General features: G+C 44.9%; 1 protein-coding gene across 2 annotated transcripts; it reads left to right on the top strand.

The window, feature by feature from the left end:
• The first annotated feature begins 1285 nt into the window (after positions 1-1285).
• LOC144770468 (fibroblast growth factor 21-like) lies at positions 1286-21228 on the top strand. 2 transcript variants are annotated; one of them, XM_078654992.1, is made up of 4 exons: positions 1286-1841; positions 6420-6523; positions 18670-18975; positions 20205-21228. In XM_078654992.1, exons 1-3 carry the CDS (start codon positions 1589-1591, stop codon positions 18949-18951), a joined length of 639 nt encoding a protein of 212 aa, XP_078511118.1. In that variant the 5' UTR covers positions 1286-1588; the 3' UTR covers positions 18952-18975; positions 20205-21228. The 2 variants fall into 2 exon arrangements, with proteins under 2 accessions (XP_078511118.1, XP_078511117.1); XM_078654991.1 differs by having other exon boundaries at positions 18670-21228.
• Positions 21229-22370: the final 1142 nt, after the last annotated feature.

Genomic DNA, 22370 nt, shown 5'->3' with positions numbered 1-22370 from the left:
GTTCAGGGTGGGTATGGGTTTTGGGGTGCCAGGGGGTAATTTTAGGGTTTAGGGTGGTTTTGGGGTGCTATGGAGTGAATTTTAGGGTTCAGGGTGGGTATGGTTTTAGGATGTGAGGGGGGAATTTTAGGGTTCAGGGTGTGTGGGGGTTTTGGGGTGCCAGGGGGTAATTTTAGGGTTTAGGGTGGTAATGGGTTTTGGGGTGTCATGGGGTTCATTTTAGGGTTCAGTGCGGGTATGGGTTTTAGGGTGTGAGGGGGGTAATTTTGGGGTTCAGGGTGGTAATGGATTTGAGGGGGCAAGGGTGTAATTTTAGGGATCAGTGTGGGTATGGGTTTTGGGGTGCCAGAGGTAATTTTAGGGTTCATGGTGGGTATGGGTTTTGGGGGGGTAAGGGTGTAATTGTAGGGATCAGCGCGGGTATGGGGTTTGTGGTTCTAGGGGGATGATTTCAGGGTTCAGGGTGGTAATGGGTTTTGGGGTGCGAGGGGGTAATTTTAGGGTTGCATGTTTTCTCCGCTTGTCCTGAGCATTAATCGATCCTGATTATCTGCCATTTTAGCCCCGCCCCATTGATTAACATTAGCCACGCCCCTTCATTTGCCATGTTAGCCCCCCCCCCCCCGAAATTAAGACCTAGTTGCGCCCCTGACCTTATCTGGGTATCCACCCTCTGGCTGTAGGGAGACTGCAGGATTCTTCCCTAGCACGCGCCAAATTCCAACTTCTGTCAGTGCAGTTCGAATCTCTACCGCGACAGCGCCTTTCCTGCCAGCGCACGTGTCTGCTTTTGCTTCCACAGACCATGGGTGCTAACTTCGAATCCTGCTCAAAAGGTAACCCTGGGAGATGAACTGTGACCCCCTAGACGTCAGTGAAGTTCAAAGCGAGTGCTGGCTTCTTAGCACTTAACTATTGCACACAAAAAAAAAAAAGCCACGTGCGGTAATGGCCAACCCCATCCCAGTCGCCGGCCCGCGGCAGTCAGCAGATAAGCCGGCCGGGTGACTTCGCTTCCATTCCAGCACGGCCGCCGGCAGTTGCATCATAGTTTTTAACTTTTCCCTTTTGTCACTTGTCGGAAACCTTAGAAGAAGAAAAAAATGTTTGCAATGAAAAAAGTAAACACGGCTTGCGTTAGATGGAGCCCAAAGTGTGCCTGTGTATATATCTGTCACGATGACTCAGATTGTAGGGGGTGGGGAGCGCTGGTAGGGGTTGAAGACAGGACGGTATAAATACTTCACCCTGTTACATTATTTGGGAGTGGAAGCGCAAGTTATCCTGTGTGCGGGATCACCAGGACCCAGGGCTGCAAGACGACTCAGAATAGAATCCGGTTTCTACTATATCATTATTTATATATATATATTTATAAGTGTGTATTTATTAGAACTTTTTTTAAAAATTTCACCTTGCTATATTGCTACACCAATAAGGAAACGAAAAGGCAAAATTTGAATCACGAATATACTTTTTAATTTATTCACTGATTTTTTTAACCTATCATTTCTGGACGCGTTTTACATTTTTGACACCTTATCCTGTGAGCCCACGAGCCTCTGCGTTGCTCGTGCACTCCTTTCAGATGATGAGAGAGGCCTCGTCCCTCGCAGCGGAGTCCCCTCTGATGGGGTGGTCCCACCTTCTCTTCTTGGTCATGGGCTTGGTCTCTTCCCGCACGACGGGGGCCTTTCCGGTGCACGACTCAAACCCACTCCTGAACTTCTCCGACCAGGTGCGCCTCCGACATCTCTATGCTGCTAACGAAGACAGCCAAACACACCTGCAGATCACCCCAGGGGGTGAGGTGAGCGGATCGCTGAGCCAGACTCTATATAGTGAGTATCCTTACTGCTTTTACAACCAATAACAGGCTGCGACTAGGTATTCTTAGCTACAGGGCTCCAGGTTTAGGGCTTGTGATTTTTTTTTTAAACGCTCTGGGAATTTTTGGGAAGATCTAAAAAATTTGGAAGTTGTGTAGTGGTTTCTTTATAGGCAGCATAGGCAGAATTCTTATGAGTTTGTTGGATTTAAAATATTTTAGTTGATAACGTGTCCTCCTGGTATTGTTGACTGAGCACTATGAAAACAGAAAGGAGCTATATGAAATATATGTATATACATTAGTTTATTTTATCGTTAAACAGCATTAAATAAGCAGTAGTCCACCAAAAATCTCTCAAATTCTGCTTGATTGTTTTGCACCAAGGATATTTTGCTGCATCAGAATTTGCCAAAAAGCTCTCATTTGAAAAATGTGCAGATTTCTTTTATATTTCTGATTTTTATATATGAGAGATTTTTGGTGGATTATTGCTTATTTTGCTGTTGTTTAATGATAAAATAAACTGATGTAACAATAGAGTTTCGAGGCCCCCTTTTAGAAATTGCCGGTGCTCAGCACCGGTGAGACCCGGAACACTTAAAGGCCTGCCTGCATATTGCCTTAGCGTAGGCACTGGAGTAGGACTTCAACATTGTTAATAAGTGTCTCAAGTCAACTTTTAAAAGCTGCCTTGCGTTTTGTGATACTTTTCTGCAAATCTCTCCAAAACACGACGGGGCAGATTTACAAGCCACTTGCGATACATTTACGCCGCTGTTGCGTCACTTCTGTGACGCAGCAGCGGCGTAAATCATGCACCATGTTGCGCCGTATTTACAACGTGATGCATCTAGGGAGATGCGTCACGTTGTAAACCCCTGCGCCACATGAAACCTGCCTTAGGTTTCATGTGGGTGTTCCATCGCAGGGTGGGCGTTCCCTCGCAGGTACGCCTTGTAAAAGTGACGCACAAGATTTCACTGAGTCACTTTTAAGGCCATGCTGCATCAAAACCCTGCACCTGCTTGAAGCAGGCGTAAGGATTGACGCGTTGTAGAAACACGGGTTAACCCAATAAGTCGCTGGGACAGACGCAGCATGTTAGGCATAGGGCACCCCAGAGCCTTGCTGGAGCGGCGTCGCAAGTGAGACGCGACTCCAGCAATGCTCCGCATTTCCGCTGGGGGATGCAACATGCATCTGCCCATCCGTGTGCCATGGCGCGCCTCATTGTAAATGCGGCGCATCAGTGGTGGCGCACAGGTGGTTTTGCGGGTCGCAAGTGTTCTGGCGCATCCCTGCTGATTTGCAGAGAGGCGCCAGACCTTGTAAATCTGCCCCCACAGGTTTATTTTCATTGAGTCTGTGTGGTGTTGCTGTTCCCTCCAGAAATATCCTCAAGTGGTACAGCTGGGGAGGGAAGCAGCTAATGTTCCGTGCGTGCCACGTGCATTCAGGTTCCCGGGACGATTCACCCAAACAGCGTCATTCCTGTAAAAAAAAAAAGTTTAGCCACATTTTTGTCAGCCCATTAGACAATCCTGTTAATCTGTTGCGCTTTCGTTGATGTGAGTTGTTTGCAGTAAAACTGTTAAAATGTGTCTACTGGTTCTGGGCTTGTGTATTCGCCAAGTCTGAGCCCAATAGACTGCATTTAGTATAGGTGTATCCTCCAGAAGTAGGTAGCATATGTTTGTCTCATATTGCTCGAATGAAATCATTTGTGGGGGCAATTGGTGGGGAAATGTCTTTTAGAATGCGGGCAGGCACTGAGCCGTTTCAGCGCAAGCTCAACCACGCATGCCTTAACCACTGATATGCCTTAACTGCGCATGTGCGTGGTTAAGGCAGTGCGCGGTCTAGATGCTGGGATGGGTGGGCACAGGAACAGGAAGGCTCGGGAGAGGATGAGATGAGGTATGTGAGGCTCGCAACAGGTTTTGGGAATGTAGGGGGTTGTTTTTAATGGATGGGGTAATTTTAGGGCTGGGGGGTCAGGGTAGTGTTTAGGGCTCATGGGCGGTTGGGGTAGAGTTTAGGCTTTGGGGAGTTGGGGTAGTGTTTAGGGTCAGGGAGGTCGGGGTCGTTTTTAGCGTTATGTCCTGCCTGAGCCTTTGTTTTTTAGTTATACTTTGTGTTAAATGTATGTGTTGGACGCAGGATTGTGTCCCACTTTATTTGTGTCTTGAACTGAAATATTATTAAAATATCCCTGTCCGGCTGGCCAGCCTTAATATAGCACTGATTCAGAGTCTATATTTATTCCCTTTCTTTAGCATCCTCCCTGTCAGAGACCACTGTGTATGTAACTTACTAAATACCCAAGGTCCCGACCCTTACAATTGGCTTCCCTTGTCCTCTCAAACTTCTTTCACAGGATATTCGCTAATAGGGTCAGGGAGGTCGGGGTCGTTTTTAGCGTTATGTCCTGCCTGAGCCTTTGTTTTTTAGTTATACTTTGTGTTAAATGTATGTGTTGGACGCAGGATTGTGTCCCACTTTATTTGTGTCTTGAACTGAAATATTATTAAAATATCCCTGTCCGGCTGGCCAGCCTTAATATAGCACTGATTCAGAGTCTATATTTATTCCCTTTCTTTAGCATCCTCCCTGTCAGAGACCACTGTGTATGTAACTTACTAAATACCCAAGGTCCCGACCCTTACAATTGGCTTCCCTTGTCCTCTCAAACTTCTTTCACAGGATATTCGCTAATAGCTTTGAGACGAGTTACAGGGATTCAGGAGACTTACCAAAAGCCCAGAAGCTTCAAATGTCTAGGAATTTCCACTGACAGAGTCCAGCATATGTCACTCAGTGCCTGTTCAGTGGCGGCTGCCTCGGAATGGGGGAGAAGGGGTGAGGGTGATAAAAAATAAATAAAATAAACTTACCTTCGACGCCACTGCCACATGCCTCTCCTCCATCGTCTACTCTGAGCACCGGACTCTCCCAGCCAATTACGATGCTGCAGCAGCATCACGATTAGTCTGAGCGTCCTGTTTGACTGCTCAGGCAGTGCCTGGGAGCCTGTGCATGTTCTCCACCGGGCTGTGCAACACAGCCAAGCAGAAAACATGCTAAGTGCGCATTAATGTTTGGGCAGCGCAAGAGGGCCGGCCAAACAGTCATGCGCACTTAGGGAGTGCAAACCACTCCTCACTCGTCCCAGGCAAGCTTAGCCCTGCCCCAGCTCCGAGTCCCGCACAGACAAGTAAAATGACGTCTTGTTATGATAATTTTCTTTTACTGTTTTTACACAGCTCAAAGAGCAGTGGGGCGACGCTCCTCCACTGTGACTGAGTCTAATAAAGTCAAAGGCCTTTCCCTGGCATAGCCGGTTGGGATTCAATGTCATGCTAAGGGGTTCTATGTTTTTGTGATGACTGACTACTTCTGTGTTTCTTTCTGCTCCCCTGTGATGCTCAGAGAGGGGTGGGGGGATGCAATGCACAAATCATCCTTCAGGATGAAAATCTGTAAAATATTGTGGCATGTTAGACACATGCCCAAATCTCAACATGCCTGGGCAATACACAAATCATCCTGATGATTTGTGTATTGCCCAGGCATGTTGAGCATTAGGCATGTGTCTGACAGCAACAATATTTTAGAGATTTGGAATAAAGGACAATATCCAGCAAACCGGTGTCCCTTCCAGGCCGATGGGACTGGGTGAGAGTCAGTGAAGTGTTTTCAACGCTTCATTACATTTTCATCTGGTTTGAAACTGCTTTTTGGCTACTGCATTGCCTTCAGTTAGAAGCGTCATTACACACCCCTTGGCAACTTTCCACATCTGTTGATTTGTAATCAAATCGCAAGACACATACATGTCTGTACCTGCTTGATGATTGGAGAGTTGCACAACACACACAGTATATTCTGTTTAATTGTTCATTAAATTCACTTGCTGCAGTTCTCATTACAAAATGTGACTTGCGGGCCCTTATTAGCCCCTGTAAACTCAATGAACTGGTTGCTAATTTGAAGTGTTCTTTAATCCACTCAGATCGTCCCTTATTGCATGCAGAGCCTTCCTGGTGTATTTCTTTGTGCAAAATGAACAACTTTCGCCTCCTTTATCTTCCTACCGTTGGGAAAAATCATTAAAAAGTTGGACAACCTGCACATTTGTTTCCTTCCAATTTCGATCGAAAAACGTTTGACAAAATATAGTTGCATCCCTTTAATTATGCAAAACATGCCAACTTCAGGGTCAAACTTGAGGCTTTTCTTTCTTGGTGCAGAAATGCGGAGATCAGCGCTGACTCCTGAATAAAATTTGAATTGAGTCAAACTTTGTCTTTTCATTGAGAGCAATGTGTGACTTCTTCGCCAAAAATTTCATCAAGATTAGTGATACATTTTAAAATGTAGGAATTGGTTGCTAAATATTATTGTCAGTTATTATATTTTTTAATTTCCAGTACAAATCTACCTAATTCAAGTTCTGGCTCAGGTTTTACTCCCAAGACTTCACAAAAAGCTAATCTATGTTGGTCCTAAGTAATTGCCTGTGTTAAGTTGTATTCAAAGTATTCGGAAAACTCTGACCACAACCCTTGGCATCTTTCTTGCTTTCCAGGTCTGCTGGAGATCAAGGCCGTGAAGCCCGGTATCCTGGTCATCCGTGGCAAGAAAAGTGGCCTCTACCTTTGTATGGACCATTCTCTCCATCTGTATGGCTCGGTAAGTGTTGGACGCGCACGGATACTGAAGCAGTGATGGAAGCTAGAGCCATCAGGCTTACAAAATATAATTCACATGTATGCATATAACTTGATTTTATGGGCAGAATTGATAGACAATTTCTTTGTTTCCATTGTCTATGTGAATTATAGAACTCCTATTCAATGTATTTACTTAAATTAGGCTTATCCACCATAAGTTTAGGAGGGTCAGACCCTTGCCAGATTTCCAGGATGACAGGCTTTTATAAATTATTTCAGTTTAGAATCACTTTATGCACTCTTTTTGGATATCTTGAAATTCTTATGTGAATCCGTTTGAACACTTAGGTGCGATTAGGATGGCGGACGGATTGCCCCCGCCGGGCTGGCGGTAGCCTCCGCCAGCCTTGCGGGGGCAATCCGTCCGCCATCCTCCCTGAAATGACCCCCCGCCACATTAGGATGGCTGGGGGGTCCGCGGCGGACGGGAAGACCGTCCGCCGCTTTTCTGCCGCGGTCGCCTTGCGACCGTGGCGGAAAAGGTCTAATATGGTGGCGGTGTCTATCAGACACCGCCAGCCATATTAGGATGGGCTTTGGGAAATGCCTTTCCGAAAGGCATACGGTCTTTGCTTTGGGGGCCCGTTGCGGGCCCCCAGGGTGAAGAGGGGGTGGGGGGTGCACATGGGGGGTACCTATGGTACCCCCCTGTGTTTCAAAGTACAACATGGCAGGCACCGCGCGGTGCCTGTCATGTTGTGCTTTGATACGCACAACATGCATTTTTAGCATTGCGGCGGGCGGTGCTTTCAGCACCGCCCGCCGCAATGTTAAAAATGGGTGATGCACCCGCCACTGTGGCGGGTGCATCCTAATTCGGTGCACGGGACCTCCGCCATTATGGCGGACGGTCCCTTGCCACGACAGTTTTGTCCGTCCGCCATCCTAATCGGCCCCTTAGATAGCAAATGTGACATCAGCAAGCATATGCATACAAAAGGCCACCTATAGTTGTAAAAACAGGTTAGGGGACCAGAAATATAAAAAAAAATTCAAGCACCTGTTTAATATGTAGAAATATAACTATTCATAAGGATCAACGTATTGATGTAGGAGCGACATTAAGCAGTCTGAGCTTTATTTTAGTCTTCCCAAAAAATAGAAAAATACTAAACGCTTCTACAGAGGCCCTTACTTACTATGACCTTCCTAACACTCTAAGGCGGGTTCCATATATGTCTGCAGGGATGTGGGTTATACTCTTTCTACTTAGCAGAGCAGGTGTGACCATGCTCACCAGGAGTACAATAATAATAAAGCCATTATAACGACCACAACTAATAAGAATACCGTTGATGTTATTAATAATGCTAATAATATTAGCAAGCCCGGCAGGCCAAGAGGCGCACAAAGAAACTAGTCAGGGGCAGCTTGATGGGGAATCCAGGAGACCCCACTCCCGCCCAGCAGTTGAAGCATCCATCGCAATTCTCGTCCCATTTTGTCGGCAGGCAGAAAAAAAGAACAGGGGGAATGCTGGGTAATGACTGGTTAAGAGCTACCAGTGGGAGGGTCGGGGAAGGGATCCCAGCATGCATCTGTTCTCTTTTTTCTGTCTGGGAGATGGTTATTTCCACTTGTAATGAATGGGGCGAGGACTGGAGGGACCTGGGGGTAATAACAATCCTCATCGTCATCATAATTGCTATTTTTATTAATGTGGCACTTTTATCCGAGGAGCTTTTCATGAAACATGTCTTTTTTGTAGCTTTAATTCCCCAGTCGAACTTGCAAGTTCAGTGAGAACAAAAACTGCCCTGCAAGCAGGGTGCATGGCTTATCGCAGGTGCCACTATCAGTCAGCTGAGACATTATGTAACCATATGCAGTCTCTTCTACTCTTAGTTATCAGCAGTGGCGTGCACCGGGCAGAGCCGGTAATTCCGGACACTGTTGCCCAGATAACATTCTGGGATATGGCTTGTGAGCTCGCAGTGTGTCAAGGACACCAGGGCCCAGCCTTGAAACTGCGCCTGGACCAAGAGGGGTGAAGCAGGGAGGTAGCCCGGGTGGGTAATGCACCTGAGGCAGAGCTCTGGGCATCAGGCCCCAGGTTTGAAGTCTCATGTGTCAGGTCAGCTTTCCTTACTCTCACGTACTGTACTCAGGTGTTGTAACTTGTCTGTCCGGCTCTGGTCCTGACCCTCTATCCTGTCGTTGTCTGCCAGTGAGTCCTTGGTAGAGTTGCTGGTTTAAGTTAGTTTTTACTTTTTTAACATTTAACCCTGTGTTCGTCATATTGTTATCACCCTGTTGGTATTTCGCCATTTTTTGTTTCTGGTTTGTGAAAAAGTAAAGCTGCAAGCAGTATATTTTTACATTTATTTAACTGCATAAATGTATACTGGCCTTTTGACTTCTGTGGGACTTCAGCGTGCTAAGTAGCCATGATATATAACGAGTAAAATGAGCTGCAAAAAGTAACATTGTACCATTAACGCATGGTCACATCTGTGGCTATTTAGACTCTAGGGAAACCGGGGCCATTATCATAACCCTATATGCTTGACAATGTAAAGTGTGTCCCCCTTTTAAAGCCCACAGACCCAAGTTTGAAGTTCTCTCAGTTGGTCGTGACCTGCAGATGGCACAGCTCGGAAACAGGAAGAGGTGAGCACTGCCCAGAGTTTCCCACCTGTGCTGCCTATGCAGTGTCTTAAAACTGTGGGCGCCAAGCTCGGCCCCACCATTCAAGTTCATGAGGCAGCCTCTCATCCTTGTTTAACTCTTGCTGTTAATGTGCACAGCTACTGGCCACTCACTCATTAGCTTCACCTAGGAGAGAAGCTCAAATGAAAGACAGATTTCAGCATTTTCCGTTTTTAAAAATAAATAATAAAAAGAAATCAGGGAAAGCAATTGATTTCTGTCTGTCCATTCGAGGGCACTGTCCTTTCGCAGGTACACCCCTTGCGTGCCCTTCCAGCTCGGCTCCATTCAGTCCTTACTTTGAACCGTCGGTTGCAGGTGCGGCCCGCCGGCACCCATTTTTGTGCGGTGTGACTTATTTTGCATCATCAGACTTTAACCCAGAACCAGAGAAAGGCAGAAATTGGTGAAAGAAGGGAGGAAAAGAAAGACAGAGAAACTGTGATGAAAGGAGGAAGCAGGGATGAAAGGGAATGCCCAAGAGTTAGTGGGGATGTGGCGCAGCAGCCAGAGCAGGTGACTCCGGAGCGCGGGACCCACCGTTCGATGCCGGCAGCAGCTCAGCTCAACATCATGTGACTCAGGGCACTAGCTCACTTACCCCCAGATGCATCAAGCATCCATTTTGCGATTCCTTATTAGCGAAAAATAAGGAATCGCTAATAAGGAATAGCAAAATGGTATGCAAGAAGAAATCACTTTAAAAATAGCGATTTCTTAAAATTCCTTAATTGCGATTCAAAAATTGCGAGTCGCAATTAAGGAATACCTCCCCATTCATTCCTATGGGCCTAGAGGCCCATAGGAATGAATGGGAAGAATTTTCAATTTGCGAATCGCAATTAGCGAATCGCAAAATGAGATTGCGATTTCAAGGGTGCAGGGGTGTCCAATGGACACCCTGTTGCACCCCTGAAATTGTTCTGTGCACATATGTTGTGCACACACATGCCCGTAGGGCATGTGTGTGCACAACATGAAACTTTGAAAAATGCACTTTAGTGCATTTTTTAAAGTTTTTGCAAATTACCATGAAGTTGTTCTTCAGGGTAATTTGCGAGCCCTATTAGCGAAATCGCTATTTTTTAAACTTTAATGCATTGAATTTAAGGAATCTCAATTTGAGATTCCTTAAAGGCAAGTAATCGCAATTTAGCGAATTCTCAATTTGCGATCGGTCGCAAAAGGGCAGATTCTGAGAATCTGCCCCTTTGCGAGTGGTTTTTGGCTTCATACATCTGGGCCAATATCTCCCCAATGGACCCCAGGGCCTTGAAAACCTTTAAGGGGGTGATATGTTCGCGCTTTACATATAGGAATTATTTATTTATAAAAGTTCAATAAATGTTCAGGGAGTGTTCGCTGGTGGATGAAAGAGGCATGAAGTGGAATCCAGACAATACACTGTTGGTAATCCCAACTTTTGACAATAGCAGTCACAGAAGTTTGAGCATAATGTTGCACTTATTCTTTTACAAACTAAGCAAGGCCTCAATCTTTGAAAAAGCTATTTATCTTTGTTCAGAGAATATAACTTCTCAGTGGCTTGATTTCACGAGGGCCACATTCCACCAGTTCTGGCTATTCAGCTAACAGTATGTAGAATGCTGGGTCTTTCATTCCAAACTTGGCAACTGTGGGTCCCATAATGAAAAGTATGGTTGAATAAATATCGAAGACTGGATAAGATGACCTTCATACTATTGAGTCAGTTGGCATCTGTGAGAAACAGATGGAGAGAACTGCCAGAAACTGTTTAATCTGGTGTTATATGAAGCCTCTGGACCCCTGACATGCCATGGAGCTCTGGGCCACCCACTAAAACCTTGTATGTAATGGTATGCCATTGCATTCTGTATAGCTCATATTCTGCTAATTGTCTGGCTGGGTGGCACTTTCAGGAGTCTGGTGACTACCCAGATGGTTCCTGAGTTTCCATAAAAAGCAGGAGTGTCCTTCAGCTGCTGATGATGTGTGTGCAGTGAGGCATTATTGTCATATTCTTGCTTTGGTGGCTGTAGTATTCGTTGAGCTGTGGATTATGATTTGAATGTTTAGGGTTCAAGTCAGAAGGCTTTGGCGAACGCTTGCAGATCTTTAGATTGATAGACAGGGACATTGTCCAGCCGCTAGAGATGCTTGTGTGTTGTTGCTTGGCGGCAAGTGTTGTTGGTACCATGATAGTGCCTCTAGTTGTAGGTTCGTTCAGCCCATCTGCCGTTGGATGGTACTGCATGGCATATTAACGGGGAAATGCTGTGAGCCCTTAGATGCCCACCCCCACGGCATGCGGTGCATGGTGTGATTTGTGCATGGTGTTTTGTCTAATGTGTTCTTTTGGAAGCTTGTATGCATTGTTGTTAATGGTTAGTTGTACAGCTATATGTAGTTTCTTCAGTCACAGACCTGATTTCCAACTCAAGCAGTAGATATTATCTCTCTAGTTAGACAATCCTCCGGGTAATATCCTGCAAGAAGCCTTATGTCATGCGCATTCCTCAAATTCAAGCGCAGAGCACTTTCAGTGTTGGGGCTTGCTGCTAGTACATACAAAAAGTGAAAATACAATTCCCAGAATGCTAAGAATGATTAGCTATGAAGCCAGTGCTGGCTAAAAGTGTGATATGAATAGGGGGTTACTTATCAGCTATTAACACAGTGTGAGCTCATGCAGAATTCGTTGGCTCTGCAGCATTTGGCTGTTCATTGCTGGTGAGGACAAAGGAAGAGTTATGAGCCGGAGTTAAAGGGCTGACAGATGTTAATCCAGCTGTAGGAATATCACAAAAAAGCAATATCTCTGCTATGACTGGGAGATTTCAGTGCTTCTACACAGACAGCTCAATCGCCAAGTGGCTTCCTTCCAACTCCTGTGGACGAAAGTCAATGAGAACATTTGAATGTTGAGAGCTCCACTGAAGACAGTGATTTGTGGTTGGCCAAAAATAACTTTCGCAAGCATTTCGCTCCAACATTCTAATGTTTCTCTTTCTGTTACTCTGTTTAATTTAAAACATTTCCTCTTCTGCGGGTGGAATGTTCTTCTGGTTTATAGTTTGTCTGCCTCAGGCTGTACTGGTAGCCTCCATCGCATGCTTATAATTTGTTCAGAGAGCATTTGCCAACTGATGTAGCCCTTGGCAGTGGTATATAATTCAAAATAATTTCCCTTGGATAAGTAGAAGGTCAATTTTGACCAGCCAATCCAAAATATGTGGTATAGACAGGGCGGGCAGCCATTAATAGCTCTCTAAGAAGCCTTCATGCCTGCTTAGCATCTGCCAACAGGTCTTCCTAACCTTGGATCATCTCACTACATCTTTCTGCATTCACACAGCCACTTCAAAATCAAATACCAACAGGTTAGCAACTTAACACTTTTAGAATCACACTTATACACCAGGCCACTGGAATTGTTTGATTCTGCAACAGTGGTGTTTTCTGCATAATTATGGGTTTACCTTACTTGCCATATAATCAACCATCTGCTTTATAATTTGTATAGTTTTCCTAACTCAAATGGATGAAAAGTAACCAAAAACATCACACATGGTGCTGCTCAGTGTCAGACCATTTTCAAAGGTTAATTGGTCAAATTTCAGTTACTGATAACTATAGTCAGAAGTAAAGCTGGTACTAATGAGGTATTACAGATGTCCAGACACAATTAATGTGTTAAAATGACGAGACCCCAAAATGATTGTGCCATATAATGTGCTGCATCATGCGCCATAATTTGCATTTTCTTGCAACATAACTTAGACATAAGGGTGTCTTTTGTTGCAATATCATTCCATTAGCTCTTCTTGTACTTAATTCCAGTTGCCACAAAACATCCCCCCTTCAGGTAACTCTAGTCCACTTGTGAGTTTGTTTTGCGCCTTGATGCTCCTTGGGGCTAAGTTTTGCGCGGTATAAAAATGCCTTTTATTCATTCATTCATTGTTGGTCTAAACTACTTGTATATGCATGCACACAACGTCCTATCTCTCTTTCAAACACAGACACACACACTCACAGAAAGCCAGACTGCCATGGACCTGGATCTCAAGGTTCCCACAGTCAATTGGCAACGTACAGTCAGACATTCAAGGTATATGTAGTAACAGTCCAGGCAGTCAGGATCAAGCCTGGTAGAATAGCTCACAGAAGGTAGACGCTATAGTAATGGCACTGGCCTGCTAAAAAGTACTGGTAACATAACAGCGTAGCACAGTACAGACAGAAAAGAACATGAATGGTTAGGACAGCCCAATGTATTAAGAAGCTATATCAGTGGCAGAGGCCTGCTATACAAGCACTGGTATCCTAACATAGCCTATCATTCAACCACCTATCACACATCACTGAAACATGTGAGACGTTATGTATCAAACATGTTTGGCGCAGATTTACTGTCCTCCACGCAAGGAAGAACTGAGCAGCGTTGCATTGTGGAATGGGCAGAAAATAGCAAGAGTAGCCTGCTGAAGATGCAATCTATGTCTGCCTGTTCTGCATCACATAGAGTTGTGCACTGTGGTACAACGTTGATTCTGTACCTTCCAGCCTTGGATTTGTATTAGATGTACACCCTCCTAGTAGAAATGCTAGGAGTAGACACCACAACAATGGCCAGACCTGTAAGATATGTACTTCAGGGTACACTCACACTTTAGTATATCAGGAAAAGTATTGCCTTTGCCCATTGCTTGCGCCTACTTCTTTTTGGTGTTTGTTTTTGGGGCAAGACCTTTGACCTTCTTGGTCAGTGTCACTGTTCTCCCCCCGCGCAGCTCCACCGTTAAGACTCTGCCCTTGAACCTGAGCCCCTTCCAGGTAGGTGTTTGAGACCCTCCTCCACCCGCAGGCTCCTGCCTGCGCCTCATCCTTGGTGGTCTAGTGGAAGAGCACCCTGCTCTTCTGCTATTCCACTCTGTCCTGTGTCCATTGTGCCTCTTTCTCTCTCTGCCGCGATCTCATTGCCTTTCTCTTTTCCCTCTCGTTCATTGCCTTTTCTCTCTCTGCCGCTTTCTCATTGCCTTTCTCTTTTGCCTCTCTTTCATTGCCTTTTCTGTCTCTTTGCCTCTTTTTTCATTGCCTTTTTCTCTTTTTTGCCTCTTTCTTTTTGCCTCTCTCTTTTTGCCCCTCTTCTCTCTCGCCCTCCTCGCTCCCTCTTCCCACGCTCCCCCACCGCTGCTGCCTCGCGGCCCCTCCCTCAGCGTGTCGCTCTCAGCTGATCGCCCTCCCCCTACTTAATGGCAGCCCCTGCGCTGCGGCAGCGGCCAGTTGGCGCCCCAAAGGCAAGTCCGTCTGTGCCTATCCATGACCCGACCAGCGCCAGGGACCCCGTGGCTACGACCACAGCCCTCTCCATGCACTCAAACCCAGATGCAACAGCGACTGCCAGCTCTCAACGCTAAGCAACACCCAACGCCCGATCTCCTACCAACATTACCGCTGCACCTTCACCCACCTCCAGACCCCTACAGTAGCCCCCAGCCCACTGTACGCCAGAACACACAAACTGATGATCTACATCCTCCTCACCGTATGCTTCCTGCACAGACATGCTGTAAAAATCTGGGACCTCCTCAACACTCACGCGCTCAACGTCGCCTTCCTCACAAAGACCTGGACCAACTCCAGCTCCACACCCGATATGGCAACCGCCATCTCTGATGGATACAAGATCCTAAGAAAAGACCGCCCCAACCACACAGGAGGAGGCCTCACAATCATCCATAAAAGCTCCCTCCAATTGACAACCACTGGGTCAGGCGACGCCTCGCCCTCCCCCCCCCATGGAACACATCCACTTCCAGCCCAACCCCAGAATGACGCTCTGCGGAACACTTGCCTACAGACTACGTGGCCCCCACACCACTTTCACCAACATCATCGTCAACCTCATCGCATCCCACACCCTCGCCTCTACAGACTACATACTACTCAAAGACCTAAACTTCCACCTGGACAACCACAGCGACCCCATCACCACCATCCTCCTAGGGAATCTCATCAACATAGGGCTGAAGCAACTAGTCTCCGCCCCACTCACATAGCGGGACACACACTTGATCCCATTTTCGCAGGAGGAAACAACATCTTCTTCAGCCACACCACAGAATTGCTCTGGACTGACAACGACTGCATCCATTTCTCCTTTACTGAACCCACTGCACACATGTACGTGCGCCGCCTCCAGTGCAGAATCCGGAGCAAAATCTTCAAAGAACACCTCACCTCCACCCTCACCTGCACTCCACCTCCAACTGTGACAGAAACCAACACAGCGGCAAGCAACCTCCATAAATGGATTGCCAACTGTGCCAACACACTCACTCCCCTCCAGAACTCCATGAGACGAAACAACAAGAAAGCTAACTGATTCACCATGGCACTCCAAGAATCCAAGCGCTCCTGCCAATGACTGGAAAAGACATTGAGAAACAGCAAAATTCTGGAAGCACGCTCCGCCTACAAAACAGCCACCATGGCACATTGCCAACTCATCAAATTCACAAAGAAAAACTTCCTCCAAGACAGAATCCTCTCCAACGCCCACAACTCCAAGAAACTCTTCGCCATCATACAGGAATTTGTCAAACCCAACAGCGAAACAACTGACATCCCTCCCAAAACCTCTACAACAGATTCAGCTCCTTCTTTTACCTCAAGATGCTCTCTGACAGCTTCGACGACCAAGACCTCTTCACCACCCCAATGCCACCCCCAGTGACAGCACCCAACAGAACCTTCTTACCTGGACCCCACTCCTGACAGAAGACACCCTAAAGATCATGAAGAGCATCTACACCGGAGCACCTTCTGATCCCTGCCCACCACACATCTTCCACAGGGCCGCCACTGCCAACGTACCAGAGCTATTTCGAACCATCAACTGCTCCCTTGAGACCGTCACAATTCCTGACAATTGGAGGTGCGCCGAAGTCAACCCCTCCTAAGGAAGCCCTCCGCTGACCCGACGGACCTCAAAAACTTCAGGCCCATCTCACTGCTCCCTTTTGCAGCCAAGATCATTGAAAAAGCTGTCTACACCCAGCTAGCACACTTCATTGAAACCAGCAACATCCTAGACACCTCTCAATCTGGATTCTGCTGCAACCACAGCACCGGTACTGCCCTCCTCGCCACCTCAGATGACATCTGCGCCCTCCTCGACCAAGGCCAAACGGCAGCGCTCATCCTGCTGGACCTATCAGCAGCCTTAGACACTGTCTCTTACCTTCCACTAGCCACCAGATACCATGATGCCGGCATCCAAGGAAAGGCCCTAGACTGGCAACGATCATTCCTCACAGGCATAACACAGAGTATAAGACTCCCACCCATCGTCTCAGAACCAACAGAGATCAGATGCAGAGTACCCCAAGGATCCTCCCTCAGCCCCACCCTCTTCAATGTCTACATGGCCCCCCTCGCAACCATCGTCAATAACCACAGGCTCAAAATCGTCTCCTACGCCAATGACACCCAGCTCATCCTCTCCCTCACCAAGGAACCCAACATCACCAGACACAATTTCCAAGAAGGGATGAAAGCTGTCACAACCTGGATGAGGAACAGCTGCCCGAAACTCAACTTGGAGAAAACAGAAGTCCTTATCCTCAACTCCACCTCCTCCGCATGGGATGACACCTAGTGGCCCCCCGCCCACAGAAAGCCATCCACACCAACAGACCATGCACGTAACCTCGGCATCATACTAGACTCATCACTCACCATAATGAATCGCAAGATCAATGCCATCTCTTCCCCATGCGTCAACACCCTCCGCATACTATGCAAGACATTCAAGTGATCCCCCCACCCCCCGACTCCAGAAAAACGGTCACTCATGTACTTGTCACCAGCAGACTGGACTATGGCAACGCCCTCTACTCCAGATTCAGCAAAAACTCCTCTGCAAACTGCAGACCATCCAGAATGCTGCAGCCAGACTAATTCTCCATGTCCCATGGCACAACCACATCCCCCAACACCTCTGCAACCTCCACTGGCTCAACATCAAAAGAAGAAGTACTTTCAAGCTGCTCACGCACGCCTACAAGGCCCTCCACAACATCGGACCCCAATACCTTAACAACCGCATCTACTTCCAAGCCCCCAAGAGAAACCTCTGCTCAGCCGACCTCTCCATAGCCACTGCCCAACGCTTCTACAGGACCAGAGCAGGTGGAAGGTCCTTCTCCTACATCACAGCCAAGACCTGGACAGATCTCCCCCTTCATCTCCGGCAAAGCTCGACACTGCACCAATTTGGGAAGGACCTCAAGACCTGGCTCTTCCAATGACCCCAGCGGAGCTGTTCACACCCACCCCCAGCTCCTTGACTAAGCCTGATCACATTATTTTAGTAAATCAGGTTTTGCACCAAACCCTAAGGTTTTTGCACTGGCTGGATCTGACACTCCTCCTTGCATACATTAGCAGAGGCGTCCCGCAAAGGGGTTTGGGCGCATCACTAGGACAAGCCCAAATGCTGGCGCTTTTGTGTTCAGAGGGAAATTCAATTTTGGGGCTAAACTGGTCCATATGACCAAAGTCTCAAAAAGGCTAGTATGTATGTTGCAGAGCCCGTCACATTCCTAGGGAGACATTATAAAACCTAATAATCTGCTCCCAAAAACATAAATATACAATGTAAGTTGGAGTAGGGAAAAAAGATAACTCTAGCCAGAAAAATAAATAGTTTGGGCTGTGCTTGCAGACAAAATCCAAAAGGCTTGAAAACGATAGCCAATTGTGAGCATTTATACTTCTATATTTTCAGCAGGTGCTCTGCTCACTAAACTATCTTGCCTATGTAATCAGTTTTTGTCAGTTTCTATTTTGTCAATTTCCTTCATCATTATATATTTTCCAAAGTGGCTAAAACATATAAAAGCATTATAAGAATCATTTTTAAATGTCAGAGTTGCACTTGATCTGTGTTAGCTTTGCCCACTGCAGAAATTATAATTTTTCGGTCTTAACTTTGTTATAAAATGAAGTCTATTCTTTGCAACATACTTTCGAGCATTCTGCCTGTAGTAGGAAACGGTTTGAACAAATACGAGCATTTAACAAAAAAAACCTCAGATTGTAAATGTAAGACTTCTAAAAATATATTTTTTGGAAAGTCATGAAAACTATAAAGGCGTGAAAACTATAAAGGCGTTTCAAAATAATGTAGTTTCTAATTCAAGTGCTATGGTATTCAAAATTCTATTTCTCAGTAAAGTAATTTATTTTGAAAAAAAGACAACAAATTCGATTTTTTTTTTAATTTCCCCTCCCCCCCAGCCTCTTCCCTCCCCCGGAAGTCAGGTGGGTGGCATGGAGTAATGTTCAAGCACTCCAAATTTGTGATTTTTTTAAAAGAAAAATGTAGAAGTTTACCCTGTTTTCTTCTAAGTAATGTACTGCACCTTTTACCTACCCTGATTCTTTGCTTGTTCTCTCTTTTTGCAGGAGGCCTACAAAGAAGAAGACTGCAACTTCCGGGAAGTTCCTCTGAAGGACGGCTATGTCCTGTACTTCTCTGAAAAGCACCGAGCCTCATTGGCTTTAAAGGCTTCAAAAGGGCCACCCCTTACGCAGTTCCTGCCGATGCAGAACACCGTCCCGCTTGAGGAGATGTTCATAAACAGCGACCATTTCGAGAGTCTGAGAAAGAGGATCTTAGACGTAGAGTCGGATGACCCATTCAACACTCAGTCTGAGGCCAGCCACTATGGACATGTCTTGGATTAGGTCAAGAGAAGCAGTGATCTTCTGGTAACCTCCATTGACGTATCGTTCAAAAATCGTCCCCACCTGCATGTACTAGGGTCACTACCATCGAAAGACATTCAATTAAAAGAGAGAGTGCATGCCATCTTATATGCACCTCATAGACTTTATCTTGGGTGAACCCTATCCACACCATGCCCTTCTCAGGCATAATTCTAAATTTGGGCTTAGCAGCCTTGAACACATTGGGGACGTTCACTGAAATATGAGACAACGAAGCAAAGTAACTAAAGTTGGTGTACTGCATTGCATGAAAGGGAGAGTGAAACCCAGCGACATATCTAATGAGATATTGTGCTGTTTTTCTCTCCCTAGCGCCAGCGCATGTTAGGCTGCCATGTGCCAATGCACACACTCTTGCTCCATGGTGCAGAAGTGTGTGCATGATGTGAAGCATCCGTTTTGTCCTAGAAGTGGAGCCCCCCAGTACAACAGCTAAGCTGTAATACTTTTTCCACTTTGTGTGTGTGCTGTACAATGCAGCACACGTAATATTTGAAAAGCATGGAGAAGTGAAAACAATTCTCCTCTATTGTGTCTGGCTCAAGAAGGCTTGAGGTTTTGGTGCAAATCCGTGTCTACTATTCTTGGTAGGTAGGGATTTGCATAACAACAACTGGGTGGGTGCATGCTAATGCCCGTTTACCACTCATGGAACGCCCCCTTGATGCAAAGTAGTGGAAAGTATCAAATATCGCTAAGTTGTGTTACAAATCCTGATTTGCGTTGGAAAGTAAAAACCATTATACTGCTTTACATAGGGTTTATATTACAAAAGTAACACAAATCAAGCACTAAGTCTTAATAGATCTAGGCCATAGTTTTCTCTTCTCGCTATACAGTACTCTTGAGAAGGAAATCTTTCCAATGACTGAGAACTACTGGGATAAGACTCTGCTTCCAGAGTCCATTGGAAGATTCATAACAGACCACTGTGCCATTATTTTGTACTCCTGAAATGTTCTATGCTGTTGTAGTTGGAGGACGGTCAATCTTATTTCAACAAACACTACCCATGAAGTCCAAATATCATCCCTTAATTATTGTGCCACATGAAATGACTCCAGTTAAACTGAGAATGTATTCATTAAATACTAGGTAGCCAGAGCAAAGATCCATATTGGACATCAGAATAATGTGATGTATGCTAATGGAGGGGTTGCAGATCAGGACACCATTGTAATGCATGCCTTTCTTTATTTTGGTCATTCTAGGTTGAGACACATTCAGACAAGGGAGATCCATTCAACCTGGAAGAACCAAGATTCCCTAATGATCCAAATATTAGGGTCAACTATTGTTCAAACCTGTCATGTTTTCATGGTCACTGGCCAATCTTCATAATTCATGGTCAAACCAAAGGTGATCATGATTTGACCATGCTATTGAACTGGGTGCTGCCCTGATGGCTGAGCTCAAGTGCATTCTTATGTGTGTAGTTTAAGTATTAAATCATGATGCCTTGCAGAGGAAGCTGAGCAACCTGTGGCATACACAGTTGTTCTCTCTTGATTCGGCAATCCTGCACTGCTGCAATGTCAATAGAAAATGGCTTACTATTTATTTCTTTATTTTCTTGGTTTTTGTATAGTGTCATCTGCGCCCAAGAGTAAGTGGTGCAGAGTTGTTAACAAACGTAGAGCCTGGTACAGTAATGTCAAAAAATGGTGCCCTAACCATAGAATACAGCGACATCTGATCAGCTGCTCGACAAGGACAGTGTGGGCATTCATAATCATGTCTGTGAAAGAAGCTATTTTTGAGATACCTTTTGAAAATGTGTTAAAATGGATCAAGATAATAGTGCATTCCAAATCTTTTTCTGTTTCAAGAGAAGCAATAATTTAATAATAGATTTGTTCTTGGAACTTCTAGAGGTATTAGGTCTTTGCTTCTAATGCCCCTCATCCCAACAGAAGTTTTGTTCTCATATGCAAGCAATGCGGGTTGTTCAAAAGTGAAGTGCTTTATATATGTTATGCAAGTTGCTCTTTTTTTAGAGGGCACTTCTGTTATTTATTTATGAAATGTATTTATTCTTCTATGGTTTATTTATTTATTTTATTGACTGTGTCTGTATATATTGAACAAGGAAAAATTTATTTATTGTGACCAAAAAGATGCTCTTATTTATTTGTCGACTTTGTTAGATGCCCGTTATTAATTTGCTTTTGATTCTGCCACAGATGATGTTGGAAGTATTCAGAATTAAAGGAAAAACTGAAACTGAATGAAAAATGTGCTTTGTTATCTTTAATTCTAATCACAACACCGATTCTCTAATCCTAGGAGGTACAGAAGATAATTCTAGTGAGAATAAAAATAAATTATGAAATGTTTGAGGCTTTCTAGCCTTGCTTCTTTCTGCCGTACTTTTTTCTATGTTTAGAGGTTCTGACCAAACTTGCTTCAAGTCATTATAAGAATAAGGAATTACAAAAAAGACAGCATAATTTTAAAGCCAATGTTAACAGGTTTAATTATTAAGCATCAAAAGTTCTTAGCATAAAATACCATTACATTTGTTAATATAACACATGTTTATACATGGACATTTGCAGTAACAATCTATACAAATGGAAGTTAAATAAGCTCCTTTATAATGCGACCAATCACTCTGCATCTTCCAAGCAACTGATTTCCCCGACTGTCATTTCTCAGATTCTAACTTCATGATTCCATGTTATTTTGATGTCATTACTTCCTTTACATCACCTCTATGCATCTCCCCCATTAAACACAAATAAAATTCCTTATATGCATCACATTGAAAAGTACAATCATTGCATTGATACATCTTATAAAGTGAAATTCACCATGTAGCCTATGGAAAAAAAACAGGTATGTAATCTAATTTAATGAATTAAACACAAAGATAATCACCTAACTTCACAGGACCTTCTAATTTATCTCTTTTGTCTTTTGGTTAATTTGTCAGTGGAAGGCACAGGAATGGAATTTAAATCAATTCCACTATCTTCTTGCTCCAGGTTACCTTCACCACTCCTTGACTAATCTTCCACTAGTTTACCCCTCTGTGTTGTTTCATTGTTCACAACACTCTTTTGGTGCTCTGTAGTTAATATATCTTCTTCAAGATTGTGTGCCCTATCATTTTTTTTCTCTGGCATTTCTACTTTGTTTAGAAATCACAGCTACTCTCTTTAAATTCCTCACCTGATCTTCTAATCCCACCACATTATTTAACACCTGTTTAAAGCATTTATGTTCAAAATAAGAACTAAGGGCCATATTATCAAGAAAGCGCGATACATTATCGCCTCTTTTATCGGGCTGAAACTGACGCTAAAGCAGCAATAATGGGCTTGATAATATGATGCCCTTGTGAATTCCCAGAGAAGCCCAGGTTATCACCAGAA

This window comes from Lissotriton helveticus, chromosome 7, assembly GCF_964261635.1.
Source record: "Lissotriton helveticus chromosome 7, aLisHel1.1, whole genome shotgun sequence".
NCBI classification, from domain to species: Eukaryota; Metazoa; Chordata; class Amphibia; order Caudata; family Salamandridae; genus Lissotriton; species Lissotriton helveticus.
This window is presented reverse-complemented; position numbering and strand designations above follow the sequence as displayed.